Source organism: Labeo rohita, chromosome 12, assembly GCF_022985175.1.
Source record: "Labeo rohita strain BAU-BD-2019 chromosome 12, IGBB_LRoh.1.0, whole genome shotgun sequence".
Classification (NCBI taxonomy): Eukaryota; Metazoa; Chordata; class Actinopteri; order Cypriniformes; family Cyprinidae; genus Labeo; species Labeo rohita.
In genome coordinates this window covers 19,767,963-19,787,553 of record NC_066880.1, presented here as the reverse complement: position 1 = coordinate 19,787,553, position 19,591 = coordinate 19,767,963, and the positions used below count along the sequence as shown (strand labels likewise).

Here is a 19,591-nt window from a genome sequence, read left to right as displayed (position 1 = left end):
TGTTTGTTTTGTTTTTGTTATATACAAAATACAGTCATGTAAAATACAGAATGTTTTTTTTTTCACTAAACATGCTTCTATTATATCTCAGATCATGAGATCCTGACAGGTTACAGAGTGGGTTCTGTGGAGTCAATGGCATATGATTGGACCTCTAATATCCTCTTCTGGACATCCAGCACCTATCGCACTATTTCTGCTTTTAAAGTAACAGATGGATCAAGACGGGAAATTGTTCAAAATCTGAAATACCCCCGGGGTATTGCTGTGCACCCCAGTGCTGGGTATGCAAAATGATTCAAATAAAATAAAGTTTTTTGCTAAATAAAATATCTATAGTATGTCCTTTAAATACAGAATAATTTTTTTTAGACCCAAATAACCATTAACTGTTCTGTAGATTTGATATCTGAGACTTTAGATTTGTTTCTGTGTAATTTTATTAGAATTTTATGGAACTTACTGGACTGCTCTATTTTGCACTCCTAGATACCTGTTCTGGTCTGATTGGTACCGTCCAGCTGTGATCACCAGGGCATACACAGATGGAAGCAATGCTGTTCCGCTAATCAACACAACACTCGGCTGGCCTAACGGACTTGCCGTGGACTACCTGTAAGGAGATCCTCTTACAATAATTTCCAGTACCTATACATTTTGATTTCTGAAAGAGTTCTGTTTATAATGAGATGAGTTTATTCACTTTTCATTCTGCTTTGATCCCACCACAAAGATCAGTTTGAACAAGAAAAAAGCGTATTTTTGTGCTCAACAGGATGGATAGGCTGTATTGGGTTGATGCGCAGCTAGACCGGATTGAGCATGTGAGCATTGATGGGCTAGATCGACAGGCCTTCTCCAGCATCGGACAAATCACTCATCCTTTCTCACTTACAATACACACAGGTTGGCACTTCTGTATTTCTTCATTCTTCACATGTTTATTATGACGCTGATGTTGAGATGATGTTGAGATTATGTTAAAGTACAGATCTAACTCAATTTAATATATGTTTTGTTTTGTTTTTTCACTGACTGATCTGTTTGTTAGATCATCTGTTTGTGTCAGACTGGAGGACAAATTCTGTTTTCCGAATGAGGAAGAGGGATGGTGGGGAAAATATAATCCTAAGAAATGGCATCACAGGCATAATGAATGTTAAGGCCTATTCAGCTGATCTCCAGAACTGTGAGTAAAAAGAAAAACTGCTGTCTTTTTATCCAGTTCACTGGAATTTCGTCAGTTTTAATATACATTTTAGACATGTTTAACATGATGATAACAGTTTTGAGTCAACAATATATAAGAGCAAAAAAATGTAGAATTAATAGTATAATTATTTTTGAATAAATGAATAGATAGGACATAAAATTGACCCTTGTACTTGTTAGATGTAAGGTACTTGTTACAGTAAGTGATAATCAACTATTGTTATCTCATTGCTGTGTACAGTGCTCAAAAGCAAATGCAATCTGATTCCAAACGGCCGCTGCAGCCACTTCTGTTTCCCTACGCCTGCGTCCAGCCGTGTGTGCGGATGTCCCTATGGCATGAAGCTGCAGCAGAACCAGAGGGACTGTGTAAAGGATGATACTGAGCCCCCACCAGATGATAACTGTGGAGATTATGCCTTTCCCTGCGACGGGGGCCGCTGTGTGCCAAATTCTTTCCGCTGTGACGGTGCGAATGACTGTGCCGACAAGACAGATGAAGCCAACTGTACAGATCCAGGTGTGTATGTACACGTGAGTTTGCTTGAGCACCATCTAAAGACAATCTAGACATGTCTATGAACATCTCCTTTCAACTCTTTATTCAGGTACAACCTGCTCTCCATATGCCTTCACCTGCGGGAATAAGCAGTGCATCCCTGCTAGTTGGCGCTGTGATAGGCATGATGACTGTGGTGATGGAACTGATGAGGATAACTGCCCTACACGCCTTCCAACCACCTGCTCATCCAGCCAATTTGCTTGCCCTAACGGATACTGCATTCCAAAAGCATGGGTGTGCGATTCCTTCAATGACTGTCGTGATGGTTCCGATGAGAGACAGTGCAGTAAGTACTTAAGATTTCAGAGAGATGTTCAATGTTCAGTAAATATGCAGAAATGCTTACTGGCAAAGAAAGTTTGATAAAACATTTTTAAAATAGCTCACCCCTAGTGCTGCCCATGTACACAAATGTGACATCCTGTAGTTAATTTTAACCACTCACCTTCTCTGTCCTCTTTTAGATTCCACTATCACCACCTGCCGGCCTGGCTACTTCTTGTGTCCAGATCACCGTTGCATATATAATTCATATGTTTGTGATGGAGACCAGGACTGTTTAGATGGATCTGACGAGAAGGACTGTGGTAAGTCAGTGATTTAATTTAAATTTGAGGCATTTGTATACAGTGGATATACAAAGGACCTACTTAAAGTCAACATAAAATATGAAAACTATTTTCAAAATGTATGCTGTAGATTTAATTGTGACCAATTTATGTGTGCATGTTTCTTTTCTTTTCTTTTCTTTTCTTTTTTTAAAGCTTTTCACTTCATAATATTTAATCAAAATATCTGATTCAATAAAAATATTTAATTAATCAAAATAACTGAACCTTCCGGTGACAACGACATAAATCTCTCTGGTGACGTATAGAGGATTCCAGTCATTTAATTTGCTTAACCCACCCACCCCCCCAGCTCATGTTCACTTTTGAGAGCCCTGCATTTTTTTCTGTCAGTAATTAGTTACTCTTGAATGTGCGTCACAATATAAAAGAAAAGATCTGTCGCTACATTTCTGTTTCATGACAACTTTAATTACCATGGATGTTGTGTGTTTTGGGTAGCATACTCCTGTGCAACATATGAGTTTGCATGCGCCAGTGGGGATCAGTGTGTGAATCTGAACTATCGCTGTGATGGGGTTTATGACTGCAGGGACCACTCAGATGAGAGCGGCTGTCGTAAGTTATATGTTTTTTAGAAATCCTCATTCAGTTCCATCAAGTCCTCTTTCAGGTCTTTTCCTCTTTTCAGCTTATAATTTATTTATTTATTTATTTTGCAATTTAACCATGACCTTTGGATGGGAAAAAAAACTGATTAAGATAATGTTTCAGTCAATCAGTCTGCAATTTTTTCAAATATTCTTTGTCAGTTAATTAAATATTAATTTTCCCCAGAGTTTACATATTTCACAATATCTAAATACAGTTTAAAACCTTGATTAATTTATATAACATATCTAATAGTTTTTTTATAACAGAATTATATCCCATAAATGTCAGCATTTTTATATGGATAGAAGCTACTAAATGTGTATCTATTTTGTAATCTATTTTTGTATTATTAATTAGTAATTAGTGTTGATAAAATAGTGCTAGTGATGACTAAAAACTGATATTTCATGTACAGCCACACGTGGGCCAGGTCTGTGCCATGACAATGAATTTCAGTGCCAGGTTGATGGATTCTGCATTCCGAAAACTTGGGAATGTGATGGCCATCCAGACTGTGAGGATGGCTCTGACGAGCACAATGGCTGCCCGCCCCGAACCTGCAGTTCTTACCAGTTCCTTTGTGCTAATGGAAACTGTATACCTCAGAGCTGGGTTTGTGATGGGGATAATGATTGCAGGGATATGAGTGATGAAACCAACTGTCCCACTCCACCATTCAGCTGCCCATCAGGTCAGTGGTTGTGTCCCACAGACCAGGTGTGCATCACAGAGGCTCAGGTGTGTGATGGCCAGAGAGACTGCCCTAATGGAGCTGACGAGTCTCCCCTCTGCAGTGAGTAATGCTGTTGCTTGTGTAAAACTAATTCATGTAGTAATATCGGATGTTGATGAATTTTAAGATTGTTTTTCTTTCTCTTTCTTTCTCCCTATTTACTTTATTAGATGAAGATGATTGTCAGGTGAATAACGGAGGCTGTAGTCATGGTTGTATTCAGGGTCCATTTGGAGCTCTATGTACCTGTGAACCAGGATTCCAGCTGCTGAACGACTCAAAGACCTGTGACGACATAAATGAGTGTCTGATCCCTGGATTCTGCAGTCAGTCCTGCTTCAATGAGCGTGGCTCCTTCCGATGCTATTGCCAAGATGGCTACCAGCTGGAGTCTGATGGACGTACATGCAGAGCCACCTGTAAGCAGTCACTTACACATCAAACATGACTGGCCTAAGACTTTATGAGGTTTAACATGAATTGCATTTCTGGTAAAAAGGCCAGTGGTTGTAATGCTTGTTCACACTGCTCCAACGAACACCAAAACCATACTGCTTTAAAACAGAACATTTCTTGTAAAGTATTATAAGGACACAATGATAGTAAAACTTGAAATGAGAAATTCTGTAATCTGCTCCAGCTCCAGGTGATGCCTTACTTCTGGTGGCCAGACGCAGCCAGATTGTCTCAAACCGCATCTTACTTAGGCCACCCCTTATTGTTCCTGTTGTCAGCGGCTCGAGCATTGTTGCTGTAGACTTTGATAATGTCAATAAACGAGTCTACTGGGGTGATTCATCTCAGAAAATGATCTATAGCTCGTTCCAGAATGGCACAGACAAAAAACAGGTAAATGATAAGAAGAAATAAAAAGTCTAGTTGTCTTAAACTGGCTCATGAGTTTAATTTTAAGAATATGTTAACTACAGTTTTTTAATTCATTCATTTGATGATGTTGGTATGGTTAGGTGTTCTCTTCAGGCCTGGTGGTACCTGAAGATATAGCAGTGGATTGGGTGGGTAGAAACATTTACTGGACAGACTACGTCATGGAAAACATTGAAGTATCTACTCTGGATGGTCGTTTCCGGAAGATTTTGATTACCAAAAATGTTACCAGCCCTCGCGGATTGGCTGTAGACCCCCGCAACTAGTATGTATATTGGACATACGTGCTGATTTGTTTCTATTTGCAACAGTAGTTTTGCTGTAGGATAAGTTCACAAAAAAAATTTGTCATTACTTACTAGTCCTCATATCGTTTCAAACCCATAAGACTTTTGTTTTTATTTTATTTTAATTTTTTTTTACAAAAATGTAATATAATGCGGTAAACAGTCATACTCAACTGATGGATGTGCGAGAATAAACCCTATTAGTTGTTAGTCATTTGTTCTTGTGTGTAAAGCAAGCATATCTGAGCTTCCTATTACCATATTTTATGTTCTCTTTGCATGTGTGTTGATGTTTATATGTGAGTACAAGCCTAAATTATATCTGTTCATTATATAAAGTGATCACGTCTCTTCAGAAGACTTCAGAAGACCACTCGATTCATATGGGTTACTTTATTGATCTCTATGAACTTTTGATCTTCAAGTAGGTGTTTTCAATGTAGGGACAAAAATCTTTCAGGTTTCATTAAAAATATCTTAATTTATGTTAAGGAGGTCTTATGGGTTTGGAATGACATGAGGATGAGTTTTTTTTTTTTTAACTGAATGAATTATAATGAATTTTTATCTGTGGATGAATTATTACTTTAAGATCATGTAGGCGTTTTAAGGTCTTTAAAGTATTTTAAGGGGTTTAAAGTATTCTTTCTGTTTTCTTCTCAGCATCAATCTAATATTCTGGTCAGACTGGGGTCAGAACCCTCGAATAGAACAAGCTAGTATGGATGGAAATGCAAGAAAAACAATTGTGACTAGCAAGGTATACTGGCCCAACGGACTTACCCTGGATTACACAACTAGAAGAGTATATTTTGTTGACGCCTACCTGAAATATATTGACTACTGTGACTACGATGGCAAAAACAGGCATCAAGTCTTTGCAAGTGACATGGTAACCATTTAATGTCCCTGGTTAAAACCTATGTATATTTTGCATAAAATATAAGGCTGGCTGATGTTGAATTTTTTTACTCATCACTTCTTAACGTCTCCTTGTCCGCAGGCTCTTCAGCAACCACATGGCATAACCATTTTTGAAGACAACGTATATTGGAGTGACCAGTCCAAAGGCCAAATTATGAGAACTAACAAATTTCATGGAGGAAACTTCACCACCCTTTTGACCAGTGTGTACCAGTGCATGGGTATCGTCATGGATCACCCTGTCAAGCAACCTTTAGGTTAGGCTTTCACATTGGTTATTAATGAAAGGACTTCTGGCTGGTTTTGTTAGTTGATTAACATAGTTTGTTGGATCCCATACAGCACTTAACCCCTGTGAGAACAATCCATGCAGTCAGCTGTGTCTGCTATCAAACTTAAGACCACGATACTACAGTTGTGACTGCCAGTCTGGCTGGACCCTTGGCAGCGATGGTCGTACTTGTACTAAAGGTGAGAGTCTTGACAAAATGACTATGTGCCAATTGAGTTCTTGAGGTCTTATGGCCTTTTTACTTAACTTAATGATGTTGAAATAATTATTTTTCATAGATGACACACCATTCTTAATGGTTGTCAGAGATACAGTGATTATGGGAATCCCTCTCAACCCCAATGACACATCCAACAATGCCATGGCAACAATTTCAGGCATCACACAGGGCAGAGATATTGATTTTGATGATCAAGAGCAGTTTGTCTACTGGGTGCAAGGCACTGTGAGTAAATCAGTCAAAATTTAAATATATTATATACCAGCCAATAAAAATGTTATAAAAATGTTAAGATACAGAAAGAAAAATACAGAAAGATTATATAGAATTTTTTTCCCCAGGGCTCAATTTTTAGAAGTAAGACAGATGGGGCGAATCGGACTCAGTTTGCACCTGCTGCTATCATTGGTTCCCCCTCCGGTCTTGCTTTTGATTGGATAACACGAACCATGTACTACACTAATCCCTCCGTTAAGACCATTGAGGTAAACAACATAATTTCTTCACACATTAACGCACTTGAACATATATATCAGTTTATTGAATGAAGTTATTATTTGTTTATTTATTGTTGTTTATTTATTGTTACATCTTCTCCCACAAGGTCATTAGGGTTGATGGATCTCAACATTACAGGAAGACAATTATTACAAACACAGGGAAACCAGAGGGAGCTGGAGAGCCAATAGGAATAGCTCTCGATCCAGCCAGGGGGTAAACACTTTTTGTGACTAGTACACATTTGTCCACACATGTGCACTAATTATTTAGTTATTAATGTATTGTCATCATCCACTCACCCTTGCAGGACACTGTTCTGGACAGACAGAGGTTCAGACAGTGGAGTTCCACCAAAGGTGGCAAGTGCAGACATGGATGGTGGAAACCGCAGAAACCTCTACACTGGCAGCCTAGGCAATGTTGAGTTCATTGCTGCAGACATAGAGGCCAGGAAAATCTACTGGGGTGTTCCTCAAACTGGGATGGTGAGAAAGATACACTTGCTCATAAATCTACATGTAGGAAATATTAATTATGCACTTGCTTTATTTTCCCGGCTGTGTTACTTCTCTGTGATCGGCAGATTGAATGTGGAACCATGGATGGTGCAAGCAGGGTGACCATTGTGAGTGGCCTATCTCACCCCTGGGGTATCACTGTCTACCAAAACTACCTTTACTACACTGACCTTGACTATGAGGTCATTGAGAGAGTGGACAAGAATACAGGCGCAGACATGGTAGTGATGAGGAGCGGCATGGCAGGGGTGCGGGCACTAAAAGTGCATGCCAGAGACAGTGAGTGAAGCTTTACAGTTTGTACTTTATTCTTCATAGAAGATGTTACAGGGGTTCCAAGATGTCATCAATGAACTCTGGTAACTTGTAATAAAAAGAGAGCTACCGTTGAGTGATTAGTGGCACTGGTATGTTGCCAGTGGCTAAATACTTTTTAGCCATTAAGCTGTCACTAAAAAAAAATTGACCTCTGCATGCCAGGGGTGATCCTTCTGAAACAAGATAATACCCTTAGAAAACACATTTTATTAGGCACGATTTAAGACCAGTCAAAAGTATGATCTTCTGGATTTTTAAAAAAATATTCATTATGTTCTGTTTAAATCTAGACTCTGCTGGCACTACCAATGCTTGCAGTACAAACAACGGAGGCTGTCCCCACCTGTGTCTGCCAAAACCTGATGGACAAAAGACATGCGCCTGCACCACAGGTTTTATCCCATCTCAGGATGAGTCTCAGTGTGAGCAATATGAATCTTATGCTGTAGTTTCCTCTGCTGAATTTATTAGAGGATTCCACATCAACAGCTCTGACCACTCTGAGGCCATGGTTCCTGTGGGAGCAAGTGAGTATTGGTTAGAGTATGCTAAACAGTTTGATCCTTGTTTGAGATGGAGTAGTTTTAATTCCATTTATTATATTCAATTATTCAATTAATAGATTATATTCAATACACTAAGGACAAGGGTCTTTAGTGTAGATTTAAACTGACAGTGTGTCTGCCTCCCATCTGAGAAATCTATATTTTGTGAAAAATATATAATTTTGTGTAGATAATAATAAACAGAATACATAATACATAATAATTAGAATAAATAATAATTATATATACATAAATAATAAATGTTAATAATAGTTACACCATTGTGTACTTAGAACATTATGTGCTTTTATTCTGTAGCAACATACTCAGTTATCAGCAAGGTGGACATGCACATCTCTTCTGGATTTCTGTACTGGATTGATAACAGCACCTACTCATCCTACAGAGGCATTTACAGGACCAAGACAGATGGCTCACGCTATTCTACTGTCATCAGTCAGTTAGGCACCGGAAGGATTCAGGGTTTGGCAGTAGATTGGATCGCAGGTAAATTAATGTGCATATTGTGTATACTGTGAAAGAGGCTTGTATGTGTTTATATATCAGGCTAATTTTTTTCTTTTTTATATCAGGAAACTTGTACTTCACTAACGCATATACCTCTCAAACATACATTGAGGTGTTACGTTTGAATACAAGCATTCGACTAATTCTGTTGAAGAGTTCAGTGGATCGTCCCATGGATATTGCCGTTAGCCCTAAATTGCGTCTCCTTTTCTGGACTGATGCTGGCCAGTCACCCAAGATTGAGAGTGCACTTTTGGATGGTACCAATCGGACAGTTCTTGCCTCTGAGAGCCTGTCATCCCCCAGAGGGTTAACAGTTGATTACACTAATAACTTCCTGTACTGGGTTGATGATGCACTGGATATGATTTCCTGCATGGCGGCTGATGGTTCTCAGCGGCAGATTGTTCGCTATGGTAGTCGCTACCCTGCACCGTACAGTGTCGCCATCTTTGGTAATTACATGCTGTGGGTGGATCGCAAACTGGGCAAACTCTTCCAGGCCAGCAAGAGTCCTGGGAATACAGACACACCTGAGGTGATCCGAGATGGTATTGAGGATCTGACAGATGTTGTAGTGTTTGACTCCCATGTTCAGCCCACTTCTGCGAACTTGGTGGGTTTCAACCCATGCCAAGAGGACAACGGGCGATGTCAACAGTTTTGTTTTGCAATGCCCGAACAGCAGCAACCCAAATGTGCCTGTGCCCATGGCTCTCTGCTCAGCAATGGAATCTCGTGTGGCTTTGGCCTGGATGAGTACCTGATCTTCACCACGGACTACACTATGAACAGCATCAGGCTGGACCCAGAGGATCACAGCACCCCATTCCCCACCTATAATCTGGGCTACGGCCTTTTAGCCACAGAGTTTGACTTCCAGGATAAGAGAGTGTTCTTTACACAGTATGTGGGTTTAGGCAGGAGTAAAATAGGATATATCACAACCACCAGCAGCACTAGCCCACCGATCACCATAGCCAGTGGTATAGACTAATGCTTTAATATTTTCAGATTGAATTAGCAGAAACCATCCAATAAAAATGTTAAAGAGTTTTATGCTTTCTTTCCATCTGTTAGATCTGTATGATCCTGAAGGTCTGGCCTATGATTGGATCCACAAGCGTCTTTATTTCACAGACTATTACAATCGGAGTGTACAGTCTATGGGAATAGATGGCCAAAACCGTTCCTTTATCGCACATGCTGACCGCCCCAGAGCAATTGTGGTGGATCCATGCTATGGGTAAGAACTGTTCACACCTAAAATTAAACACTTGGTTAACAGAACCTGGGTTATCTTTTTCCATATTTCACACTGTTCATTAGGGCTGCATGATAAATCGAAAATAAAATTAAACCACAACATGCATTGCGTAATTATCCAGTCGCAAAGTTTGTGATTTAATTAAGCAAGTACAAGTGCTCTGTGTTACATAGTGACACGTGTGTTCTTTTATAAGCGAGCATCTTGTGTTCAGGTGTTTTAGTGTCGCAGAGCTGCTCAGTTCACTGTAAATGCAGCTTCACACAAACTCATCTCTGAATCTAATTTGAGTATTCCTGCATTCACACTTGCCAATATACATGAAACCTGTATGTGAATGTTGTCCACATATTGAATACCAAAGGTAGTTGAGGACGCATCAGAGTGATCACACGAGTACAGTGTAAATGCAATACCCACTGTATTGGGATTCGCTGGTCAGTGTCACAAATAATAATTATATTTCCTCCTCATTCTAAGGGCTTTACCAGAAAATGAAATGCTTAGCCTCATGTTTGCAAACTGTTTTTAAAAGAAACTTTTTTTTTTGCTAAACAGCTGGCGTGTTACAAACTCTGCATCGTTCCACACTTTACTTGTATACCTTTGGTATCACAATGCAGTGTAAATCCCTTTTAAAACTTCAAGTATGAAATTTCAGGGCTTTTAAAATATAGTTTAAACTGTTCCAGCCACATTAAGGTAATAAATCATGAATTACTCTTTGAAAACTGATTTTGCTTGCTCAGATACCTATACTGGACTGACTGGGGAACCCCTGCTAAAATTGAACGAGCCACACTTGGTGGAAACTTCCGGATCCCTATAATAAACACAAGCCTTTCTCAACCTAATGCTCTGTCTTTGGATTATGATGAACGGCTGCTGTACTGGGCTGATTCAACACTGTGAGTTTATACAGACCTCTTTTTTTGTCAGTTGAATGTTTGTTGTCTGTACTAAAAATTAATTTTGGCTCTCTGTCACAGGGATAAGATTGAGCGTGCCTCTTTGACTGGACAAAACAGGGAGGTCATTCTTAGTCAGGCACAGTACCCATTTGCTGTAACAGTGTTCCAACAGGATATCTACTGGACTGACTGGAATACATGGATTGTGTACCGCGCCAACAAGGATGATGGTTCTGGTCTGATTATAATGGCTAGTAATCTCCAGTACAGACCCAATGACATCCATGTCTTCTCTGCCAGTAGGCAGGAGAAATGCTTGAGTCCCTGCCAGCTGTTCAATGGAGGCTGCAGCCATGTTTGTGTCGCAGGTTGGTCTAAAGGCAACCATATGATACAGTGGTCAGTGAAAGTCTGAGACTTAGCATTTAAAATAAGTAATATAACATATTCTGCACTATTTCTAGGGCACTAACCAAATAATAAAATTTGTGACATTCATCATGGAACTCTTAGTACATACAGTACAATTGTAAAGTCATGTTGGAGAACACAATCAGTATTGCTGTAATTAAAGCAAAAGAGAAAATTTTCAGAAATTCTAATATTTTTTAATGAATTTTTAAATTTATAATTAAATTATTTATTTTTCTGTAAATAAATAAATGCAAATTAAAAAAGCAAAATGGAACACTTTTTACTTGCTCTTAGACTTTTAGAACCACTGTATACAAATACCAGTTTGTATGATTATTTTTCTTTTTTCTTTTGATTTTTGGTTTTGGTTTAGGGGCCTTACATCTTATGACATCTTAGGTTATTTGTTTATCACTTTATCTCAGGTCCATCTGGTCCAGAGTGTCAGTGTCCCAACACTGGTAACTGGTATTTGGCCAATGATGGGAAAGACTGCATCCCTGACAATGGGCAGAGGTGTCATGGGGATCAATTCACCTGTCTGGACGGAACCTGTTTGGCCAAGCGCTGGAAATGTGATGGCTATAGGAACTGCCAGGATGGCTCAGATGAGTTCGAAAGAGTGTGTGGTAAGTGACCCTATCAAGTAAAAAATTGTTTCATTTAGTTTCGAACCATTTTTTTTATACCTGAATTGTAAAAAATGCAAACATTAATGTACCTTCTACAGCTTTCCACACCTGCTCACCTACGGAATTCACCTGCGATAATGGAGGCTGTGTGCCTCTGCGCTATGTGTGCGACTACACAAACGACTGTGGAGATAACAGCGATGAGCATGGCTGTCCCTTCCCAACCTGTAACCCTGTCACAGAGTTCACCTGTGCTAATGGACGATGCATCAGTGCGGCTTTTGTATGTGATGGAATCAATGACTGCAGAGACAATGGCACCACTGATGAAGTTAACTGCCGTGAGTGCAATATTTTAGTATTATACTATTACAGTATTTCCTAATATTTTAATTAGATTTTCAGTTTTCATTTTAGTTTATATTTTAGTAATTGCATGTTCTTTTGCAAATGTATATATATATATACATATATATATATATATATAAACAAGGGGAATACATATATACATATACAGTACTGCAAACTATTTTTTTTATATTCGTTTATTAAACAAGTGATTATAATAAAATCACTCTGACATACAGTACTGTGCAAAAGTCTTAGGCCACTAGTATTTCCTCAGCTAAAAAATGGTTAGTTAAAGGCTGTCTTTTGCTGTAGTGTGTCAGTAGGAAATATCAGTTTACATTTCCAAACATTCATTTTGCCATTAATCGTAATGATCCAGTGAGATTTTGGTTTGCACAAGGAGTCTGACAACAGCGAGTGCTCTGCACAGAGATCTGATCTCATCATCATCCAGTCTGTCTGGAACGACATGAAGAAACAGAACAAACTCAGACAGACTAAATTCAGAAGAACTGTGACAAAGTCTCCAGGATGCTTTAAGAAACCTACCTGCAAAGCTGCAGCACTGTTAAAAGTTTTAGGCACTTGTGTAAAAATGCTGTAAAATGAGGATGCTGTCATAAATAGATTTTCTTTCTCAATTACTTTCTATTAACTAAATGAAATCAACATTTGGTGCAACCATTCTTTGCGTTTACAGCAGCTTTTGCCCTAGGTGCACTTGCGCAAAATTTTTCAGGTAGCTTTGCAGGTAGGTCTCTAGAAGCATCTTGGAGACGTTGCCACAGTTCTTCTGAATTTACTCCGTTTCAGTTTGTTCTGTGTCTTCATGTCATTCCAGGAAGACTGGATGATGATGAGATTAGATCAGTGTGGTGCACTGGCTGTTGTCAGACTCGTTGTGCAAACAAAAATCTCACTAGATTACTCAATTAATGGCAAACAGAATGTTTGGAAATGTAAACCGATATTTTTTTACTGACACACTACAGCAAAAGATAGAAATAACTTACTTTAAACCATTCTTTAGCTGGTGAAAGTACTAGTGGCCTAAAACTTTTAAACACAGTACTGTATATCTTTTTTTTTTTCCAGTTTTCGTTTTAGTAACTCTAGTACCAGGGCGACATTTCAAACGTTTTGAAGTTTAATTAAAATTTATATTATTTGTTCTAATGTTTGCTATTCAAATCATTGAAAACTATTTTTTTTAGTTTTTGATTTAGTTATAATAATAAAATAATAAATAAAATAATAGTTTGGTTAATTACAGTGATAATGAAGGAAGAACTCACTAATTGTATAGTTTATTAATGTATTAACTACAGTTTATAAACTATAAATTACCTATAAAATAATAGTTTAATGATTTGTAAGTACTTTATTAGTGTATACAAGTATTACCCACAAATTGCATGGAATTTTCTGCCTCTTGGATGTTCCCTTTTAAACTAAAACAAGCAATGATATTTAGCCCTGCACAAGATTCTCTTTAGCTGGTGTGATATTTAAGGTGAAGTATGTCATTTCTGGTAACAAAGAAAAACATATTTGTTTGATTTATTAGCGGACAGAACCTGTCCACCTGGCAAAGTAAAATGTGACACCACCAACATCTGCATTTCTTCAACTAGCCTGTGTGATGGCTTTAACAACTGTGGGGACAACAGTGATGAAAATCCACTCTTCTGTGGTGAGTTTCAGGGTCTCAGCTTTCAGCTTTTGCTTGCAGATGTTCTTCATGATGATAGACGTTTGGTTTTGAGTGAAAAAAAAAAAAAAAAAAAACTTGTAGTAAACTTGTGGTCAACAGCTGGCCGGACCTGCTCTGGAGACGAGTTCCGCTGTGATAACGGAAGGTGTATTCCCCAGTCATGGGTGTGTGATATCCTCCAGGATTGTTTGGATGGCACAGATGAGCCACCCACTTGCGGTACATGTCAAATTCCTCATCTCTCTGTGAAGCTGTTCCTGGAACCACTAACCAATACTCTCTTTTTCTCTTTCCACAGAGGAACATGTTAAAACTTGTAACCCTCAGCAGTTCAGCTGTGCGAATGGGCGCTGCATTCTGCAAACATGGGTATGTGATGGCAACAACGACTGTGGAGACAACAGTGATGAGGCCCAGGAACTCCAGTGCGGTGAGGCCTATTATCCATTTTCAAGATGGTAGAAACCAGCAAGTCAGTGCACATATTACTTCTTGTCTGAGTTGTATTTTGTATTTCAGGATCATGGACTTGTAACCCCAGCGATTTTACATGCTCCACTTGGTACCCGGGCTCTCCACGCTGTATTCCATGGAATTATGTGTGTGATGGTGAGAAGGACTGCGTAGATGCCGCAGATGAGCTGCACAACTGCCCCAACCGTACCTGCCACATGAGCGAGTTTACTTGTGCCAATGGTCGCTGTATTCTGGTGCCCTTCCAGTGAGTTCATCCCCTCCAGTACCTCACTCAAACAATGCAAATCAAATGCTTCTCAAAATCTTTATAAAACCTATATTGTGCATCAACTTCTCCTCAGCTGTGACCGCGTGAATGACTGTGGGGACGGCAGTGACGAGATCGGCTGCTCGTACCGCACCTGCACCAGTCAGGAGTTCACCTGCCAGAATGGAGTGTGTATCCCATCAGTGTATGTATGTGATGGTTATACAGACTGTCAGGACGGCACTGATGAACTTGAGGGCTTGTGCAGAAGTCCAGAACCCACGTGTGCACCTGGAGAATTCATGTGCAATTCTGGGGAGTGCATTGACATCCATAAGGTCTGCAACCATCAAAGCGACTGCTCTGACAACAGTGATGAGAAGGGCTGTGGTAAGACACTGTATTTGAGAAAAGGCTCACTTTAGAAATGTGCCTAAAATGCCAAATACATTATTTGAAAAGGTGTGAATAAGGCCTTAAAAATGAATTCTGAATTATGTCTGTTCTAAAAAAAAAAAGAAGTTTCTCTGATTATCCAACACCATCAAAAGGGTAAAGCCATACTGAAAATTACAATTATGAGTTTGTAAAGCCAATATGGCTAAAGTGTGGTATGTATGTAATGGATTAATTTGATCAAAATACAGTAAAAACAGCAATATTGGGGGAAAATATTTTCGATATGAATCCCATTTCCTGCATTTACATACATTACAAACTCAACTGACTGGCTTCTCTCCTGTATGATTTCGTGTGAGTCTCTTCCAACCTTAGAACTGTACATGACTTATGAGCTTCAAGAACGTTTGACCTCCTAACTGAAGATCTTTTCACAAATATAAATAAAAACCGTATAAATTAAAATAGTCTAAACAACACAGTTTTTTCTTAGTCGTATTAAGTGCAAACAATAAGTGCAGCCATAATCAAAGTAGGCTAGGCTGCTTTCTCAATATTCAAAGTGCAATTAGACCACATTTTTCAAGCATGATACAGAACTATAGATAACTACACAACCTATTATAGCCTATATACAAATAACAGTCTAAATATGTTATGTAGCCTAATTTATGCACATTGGGGAACTGCTCTCTAAATGTGGGGTATTAAAATTGCTTTTGAATGCACGTTTGGTTGGCGCCAATAGCCTCATGGTTAGCGTGCCGACATATAGCGTTGTTGTGCTGCGGGCGTCACAAGTTTGAATCCCAGCTTGTGGACCTTTCCCGATCCCACCCCCTTCTCTCTCCCACTTCGCTACCTGTCCAAAACAAATTTGAAAGTGCGGGGGACACAAACGGGATTTTGAAAGGTGGGGGGGGGACATGTCCCCCCTGTCCCCAGTGGAAATTATGCCCCTGTATATAGTTACATATAAAATATACATTTTAGTTTTGACACACTTTTGATTTAAGCTCTGACCACATAGTTTTATCTGAATACATTTGCAAATTCAGATCATATTGTCATTACAGTGGACGCATATACAAATAAATAAATTACACTTCCTTTCTCAATAGCACATTTATAATTAAAATGAAGCTAATAAACTGGATAAATAACTGGGCAAGATAATGATGTGCCTTTCTGTCCCTCCACAGGCATAAATGAGTGCAATAACCCAGCCATTCACCAGTGTGCTCAGAACTGCGTAAACACTTTGACGAGTTACTACTGCTCCTGCAGAGACGGCTACAAACTCATGCCAGACGGCAAGGCCTGTGAGGACATAGATGAATGCAAAGAGGAACCAGGAGTGTGCAGTCAGATCTGTGAGAACGCTGCGGGCTCCTTCTATTGCAAGTGTGCACCGGGATACCTGCGGGAGCCTGATGGTCGCAGCTGCCGGCAGAACAGTGGGATTGCACCATACCTCCTGTACAGCAATCGTTACTACATCCGTAACCTGACCACTGATGGATCGTCCTTGTCGATGGTGCTGCAGGGCCTATCGAACGTTGTTGCTCTGGACTTTGATTCCACTGAGAAGCGTTTATACTGGGTGGATGCTGGCACACGGCGCATTGAGAAGATGTATTTAGACGGGACAGGAAGGGAGGTCATTTTGAAGAGTGACTTGGAAGGAGCAGAAGGCCTGGCTGTGGACTGGGTGGGCAGGTAGGTTAATGAGGGGTTTGATTCACTTATTTACGTAAAGAATGTTGTAAAAACAAATGAACAAGGTTAATCTATGAGAGGATGTTTTCTTGCAGAAAGCTGTACTGGGCCGATGTGGCTATGGGAGCCATACATGTGTCTGAACTTGATGGACGTTACCGGAAAAAACTTCTGAAAGGTTGTGTTGATGCCAACTCCACATACTGCTTCACCAATCCACGGGCTGTTTCTGTTAACCCTAAATATGGGTGAGCTAAAATAACAGTTGTCTAATATATTTGTTCAGTTAAAACTGCTATTTTCATGTGTGCAAACTTTCCCTTTCCCATTTCCGGTCAGGTGGCTATACTGGACAGACTGGGGGCGGACGGCTTTCATTGGCAGGGCTGGCATGGATGGAACCAACAAATCAGCTATCATCACTACCAAGCTAGTGTGGCCTCATGCCCTGACCATTGACTACACTAACAACAAGATCTTTTTTGCTGACGCTCACCTCAATTTTCTTGAGTAAGCTGTGTCTTGTACTGTATCCAAACCAAATCTGATCTTCAGACAGTAACAGACAGGCCTACTTTATGTAATGCATACAGTATTATGAATAATTAAGGCAAGAATATAGTGTTTTAAACTTCAAATATGCATTTTAAATTCTATATCAGCACGACTGTGATCATATAAATATATATGGTACCAATACATCATGCAGCCATTGAATTTATACTTCTAATGTCCTTTCTTTCAACAGTTATGCTGATATGGATGGACAAAACAGACATAGGGCTATAACAGGCTCCATGCCCCATGTTTTTGCTCTGACCCTGTTTGAGGATTTTGTGTACTGGACCGACTGGAACACCCACACCATAGATAAAGCCCACAAATACACTGGTGCAAACCGTGTTGTAATGGGAAACAACACACACCGTCCTAATGACATCCACATTTACCACCCTTACAGACAGCCACGCAGTAAGGCTATATATATATCATTCATTTCATCATTAACTATATTTGTATGATAGTTGTTTGAACGTTTTAATAATATTTTCTTAGGTAACAATCCGTGCAATAACCATGACCTGACCTGTAGTCACCTGTGTCTGATTGGCCCGGGTGGTACTACGGCCACATGTGAGTGTCCGGATCACTTCATTGGTCTGGCTATTGGCTTTAAGATACAGTGTGTGGCTGACTGCTCCAGTACACAGTTCCGCTGTGGAGACAATGAGAAGTAAGTGAATCCATTCTCTCATAAAGCTTTAATGTGTATTTAATGTGCAAGATGATAATTTAAAGATCTTATGCTCTTCCACTCTCACTTCTCTTCTCTGTTTGCTTATTATCTCCAGGTGCATTCCCATATGGTGGAAGTGTGATGGTCAGTCAGACTGTGGCGATGGCTCTGACGAGCCTCAGACATGTTCTCCACGTTACTGCCCAATTGGACGCTTCCAGTGCCAGGATGGGAACTGCACCTACCCGTTTTTCCTTTGTGATGGCCATAATAATTGTCCAGATGGATCTGATGAAGATGCTGCACTCTGCAGTATGTAACACATATGCATTTATGCATTGTTATAAAGACAGTAACAAGAAAATTTGAAAAAGTTTAATGAAGTCAGTATCAACACAACAATTTTTGGTTGTGTTGATTATTGTATCTGGTAACTGAAATGCATAGTTTGGGTCCTGCTGCTAATTTTTAAAATTAATATTTACGTGACATTGTACTTGGCATTTCTGAAAACTCTTTTGTAACCCAGGTGACCATCGTTGCTCTGAGAACCAGTTCCAGTGTACAAATAAGCACTGTATCCCAATATCCTGGCACTGCGATGGCGTGGAGGACTGTACGGATGGCAGCGACGAGGAAGCTGATAGCTGTGCTGCGAAAACCTGCAAACCTGGACAATTTCAATGCAAAAACGGACGCTGCATACCACCAAACTATGTGTGTGACGCACAGGATGACTGTGGAGATAACTCAGATGAGCCGTATGATGTGTGCAGTGAGTGTCCCTTTGGGAAAATGGGCCATTCCTAAACAGCTCGGAGTTAACTGACCTTTAATATTTGTCTCTTTCCTCAATCTTTTTTTAATAGTGGGTCCTGATCACAAGTGTAATGCGGACACTGAGTTTGCCTGCAAGACAAACTATCGTTGTATACCTCTGTGGGCTGTGTGTGATGGCAGCAATGACTGTATAGACAACAGTGATGAGCAGAGCTGTCGTAAGTCGCATATAATAATTTAAAATCTTCACAAAGCAGGTTGACGGAAGCTTCAAGACAAAAAAAGTTCTCTAGCACCAGAATAGAGGCAGTTTGGACACACCTGCTCATTATATATTATTACTATTCCATTAAACTGATGAAAACAAAATGGAAGTATGAAAATTTTCATTTGACCAAAAAAAAACTTCTGCAAAATAACCAACATGAGGTTCATCTTGGGATGATTTTAAACAGTATTCAATGAGTTCTCCTCATGCAGGATGCTTGTTGGAAGCTTTTTACTGACTTCACTAACTTAACTATTTAAAAAAAAAAGACAATTTTACTTTTGTAACCATTTTGTTTGCTTAAGATCTTAAATATTAGATTTATTAGATGTAAATAATAAACCAGCTATTATCAGAGAATCCTTTGTCATAATTCAGCAATGAATATCCCTTTTGATGGATTACATAAAAGGGATTATAATTT

At 39.4% G+C, this 19,591-nt stretch overlaps 1 protein-coding gene across 1 annotated transcript in view; it reads left to right on the top strand.

The window, feature by feature from the left end:
- The window catches only part of lrp2b (low density lipoprotein receptor-related protein 2b), a 48,646-nt gene that overhangs the window by 12,719 nt on the left and 16,336 nt on the right, over positions 1-19,591 (top strand). Inside the window, 41 exon segments of the mRNA XM_051124393.1 lie at positions 92-284; positions 490-615; positions 776-906; positions 1,052-1,189; positions 1,454-1,732; positions 1,821-2,060; positions 2,239-2,361; positions 2,845-2,961; positions 3,413-3,790; positions 3,901-4,149; positions 4,371-4,579; positions 4,699-4,883; positions 5,569-5,797; positions 5,909-6,086; positions 6,172-6,300; positions 6,400-6,566; positions 6,683-6,826; positions 6,946-7,055; positions 7,150-7,327; positions 7,426-7,639; positions 7,969-8,205; positions 8,542-8,730; positions 8,817-9,737; positions 9,832-9,997; positions 10,768-10,926; positions 11,008-11,297; positions 11,769-11,972; positions 12,074-12,316; positions 13,894-14,019; positions 14,140-14,259; positions 14,339-14,470; positions 14,560-14,761; positions 14,859-15,154; positions 16,366-16,882; positions 16,978-17,130; positions 17,222-17,392; positions 17,631-17,854; positions 17,939-18,116; positions 18,235-18,431; positions 18,649-18,894; positions 18,989-19,117. Coding sequence (XP_050980350.1) covers positions 92-284; positions 490-615; positions 776-906; positions 1,052-1,189; positions 1,454-1,732; positions 1,821-2,060; positions 2,239-2,361; positions 2,845-2,961; positions 3,413-3,790; positions 3,901-4,149; positions 4,371-4,579; positions 4,699-4,883; positions 5,569-5,797; positions 5,909-6,086; positions 6,172-6,300; positions 6,400-6,566; positions 6,683-6,826; positions 6,946-7,055; positions 7,150-7,327; positions 7,426-7,639; positions 7,969-8,205; positions 8,542-8,730; positions 8,817-9,737; positions 9,832-9,997; positions 10,768-10,926; positions 11,008-11,297; positions 11,769-11,972; positions 12,074-12,316; positions 13,894-14,019; positions 14,140-14,259; positions 14,339-14,470; positions 14,560-14,761; positions 14,859-15,154; positions 16,366-16,882; positions 16,978-17,130; positions 17,222-17,392; positions 17,631-17,854; positions 17,939-18,116; positions 18,235-18,431; positions 18,649-18,894; positions 18,989-19,117 — 8,817 coding nt within the window.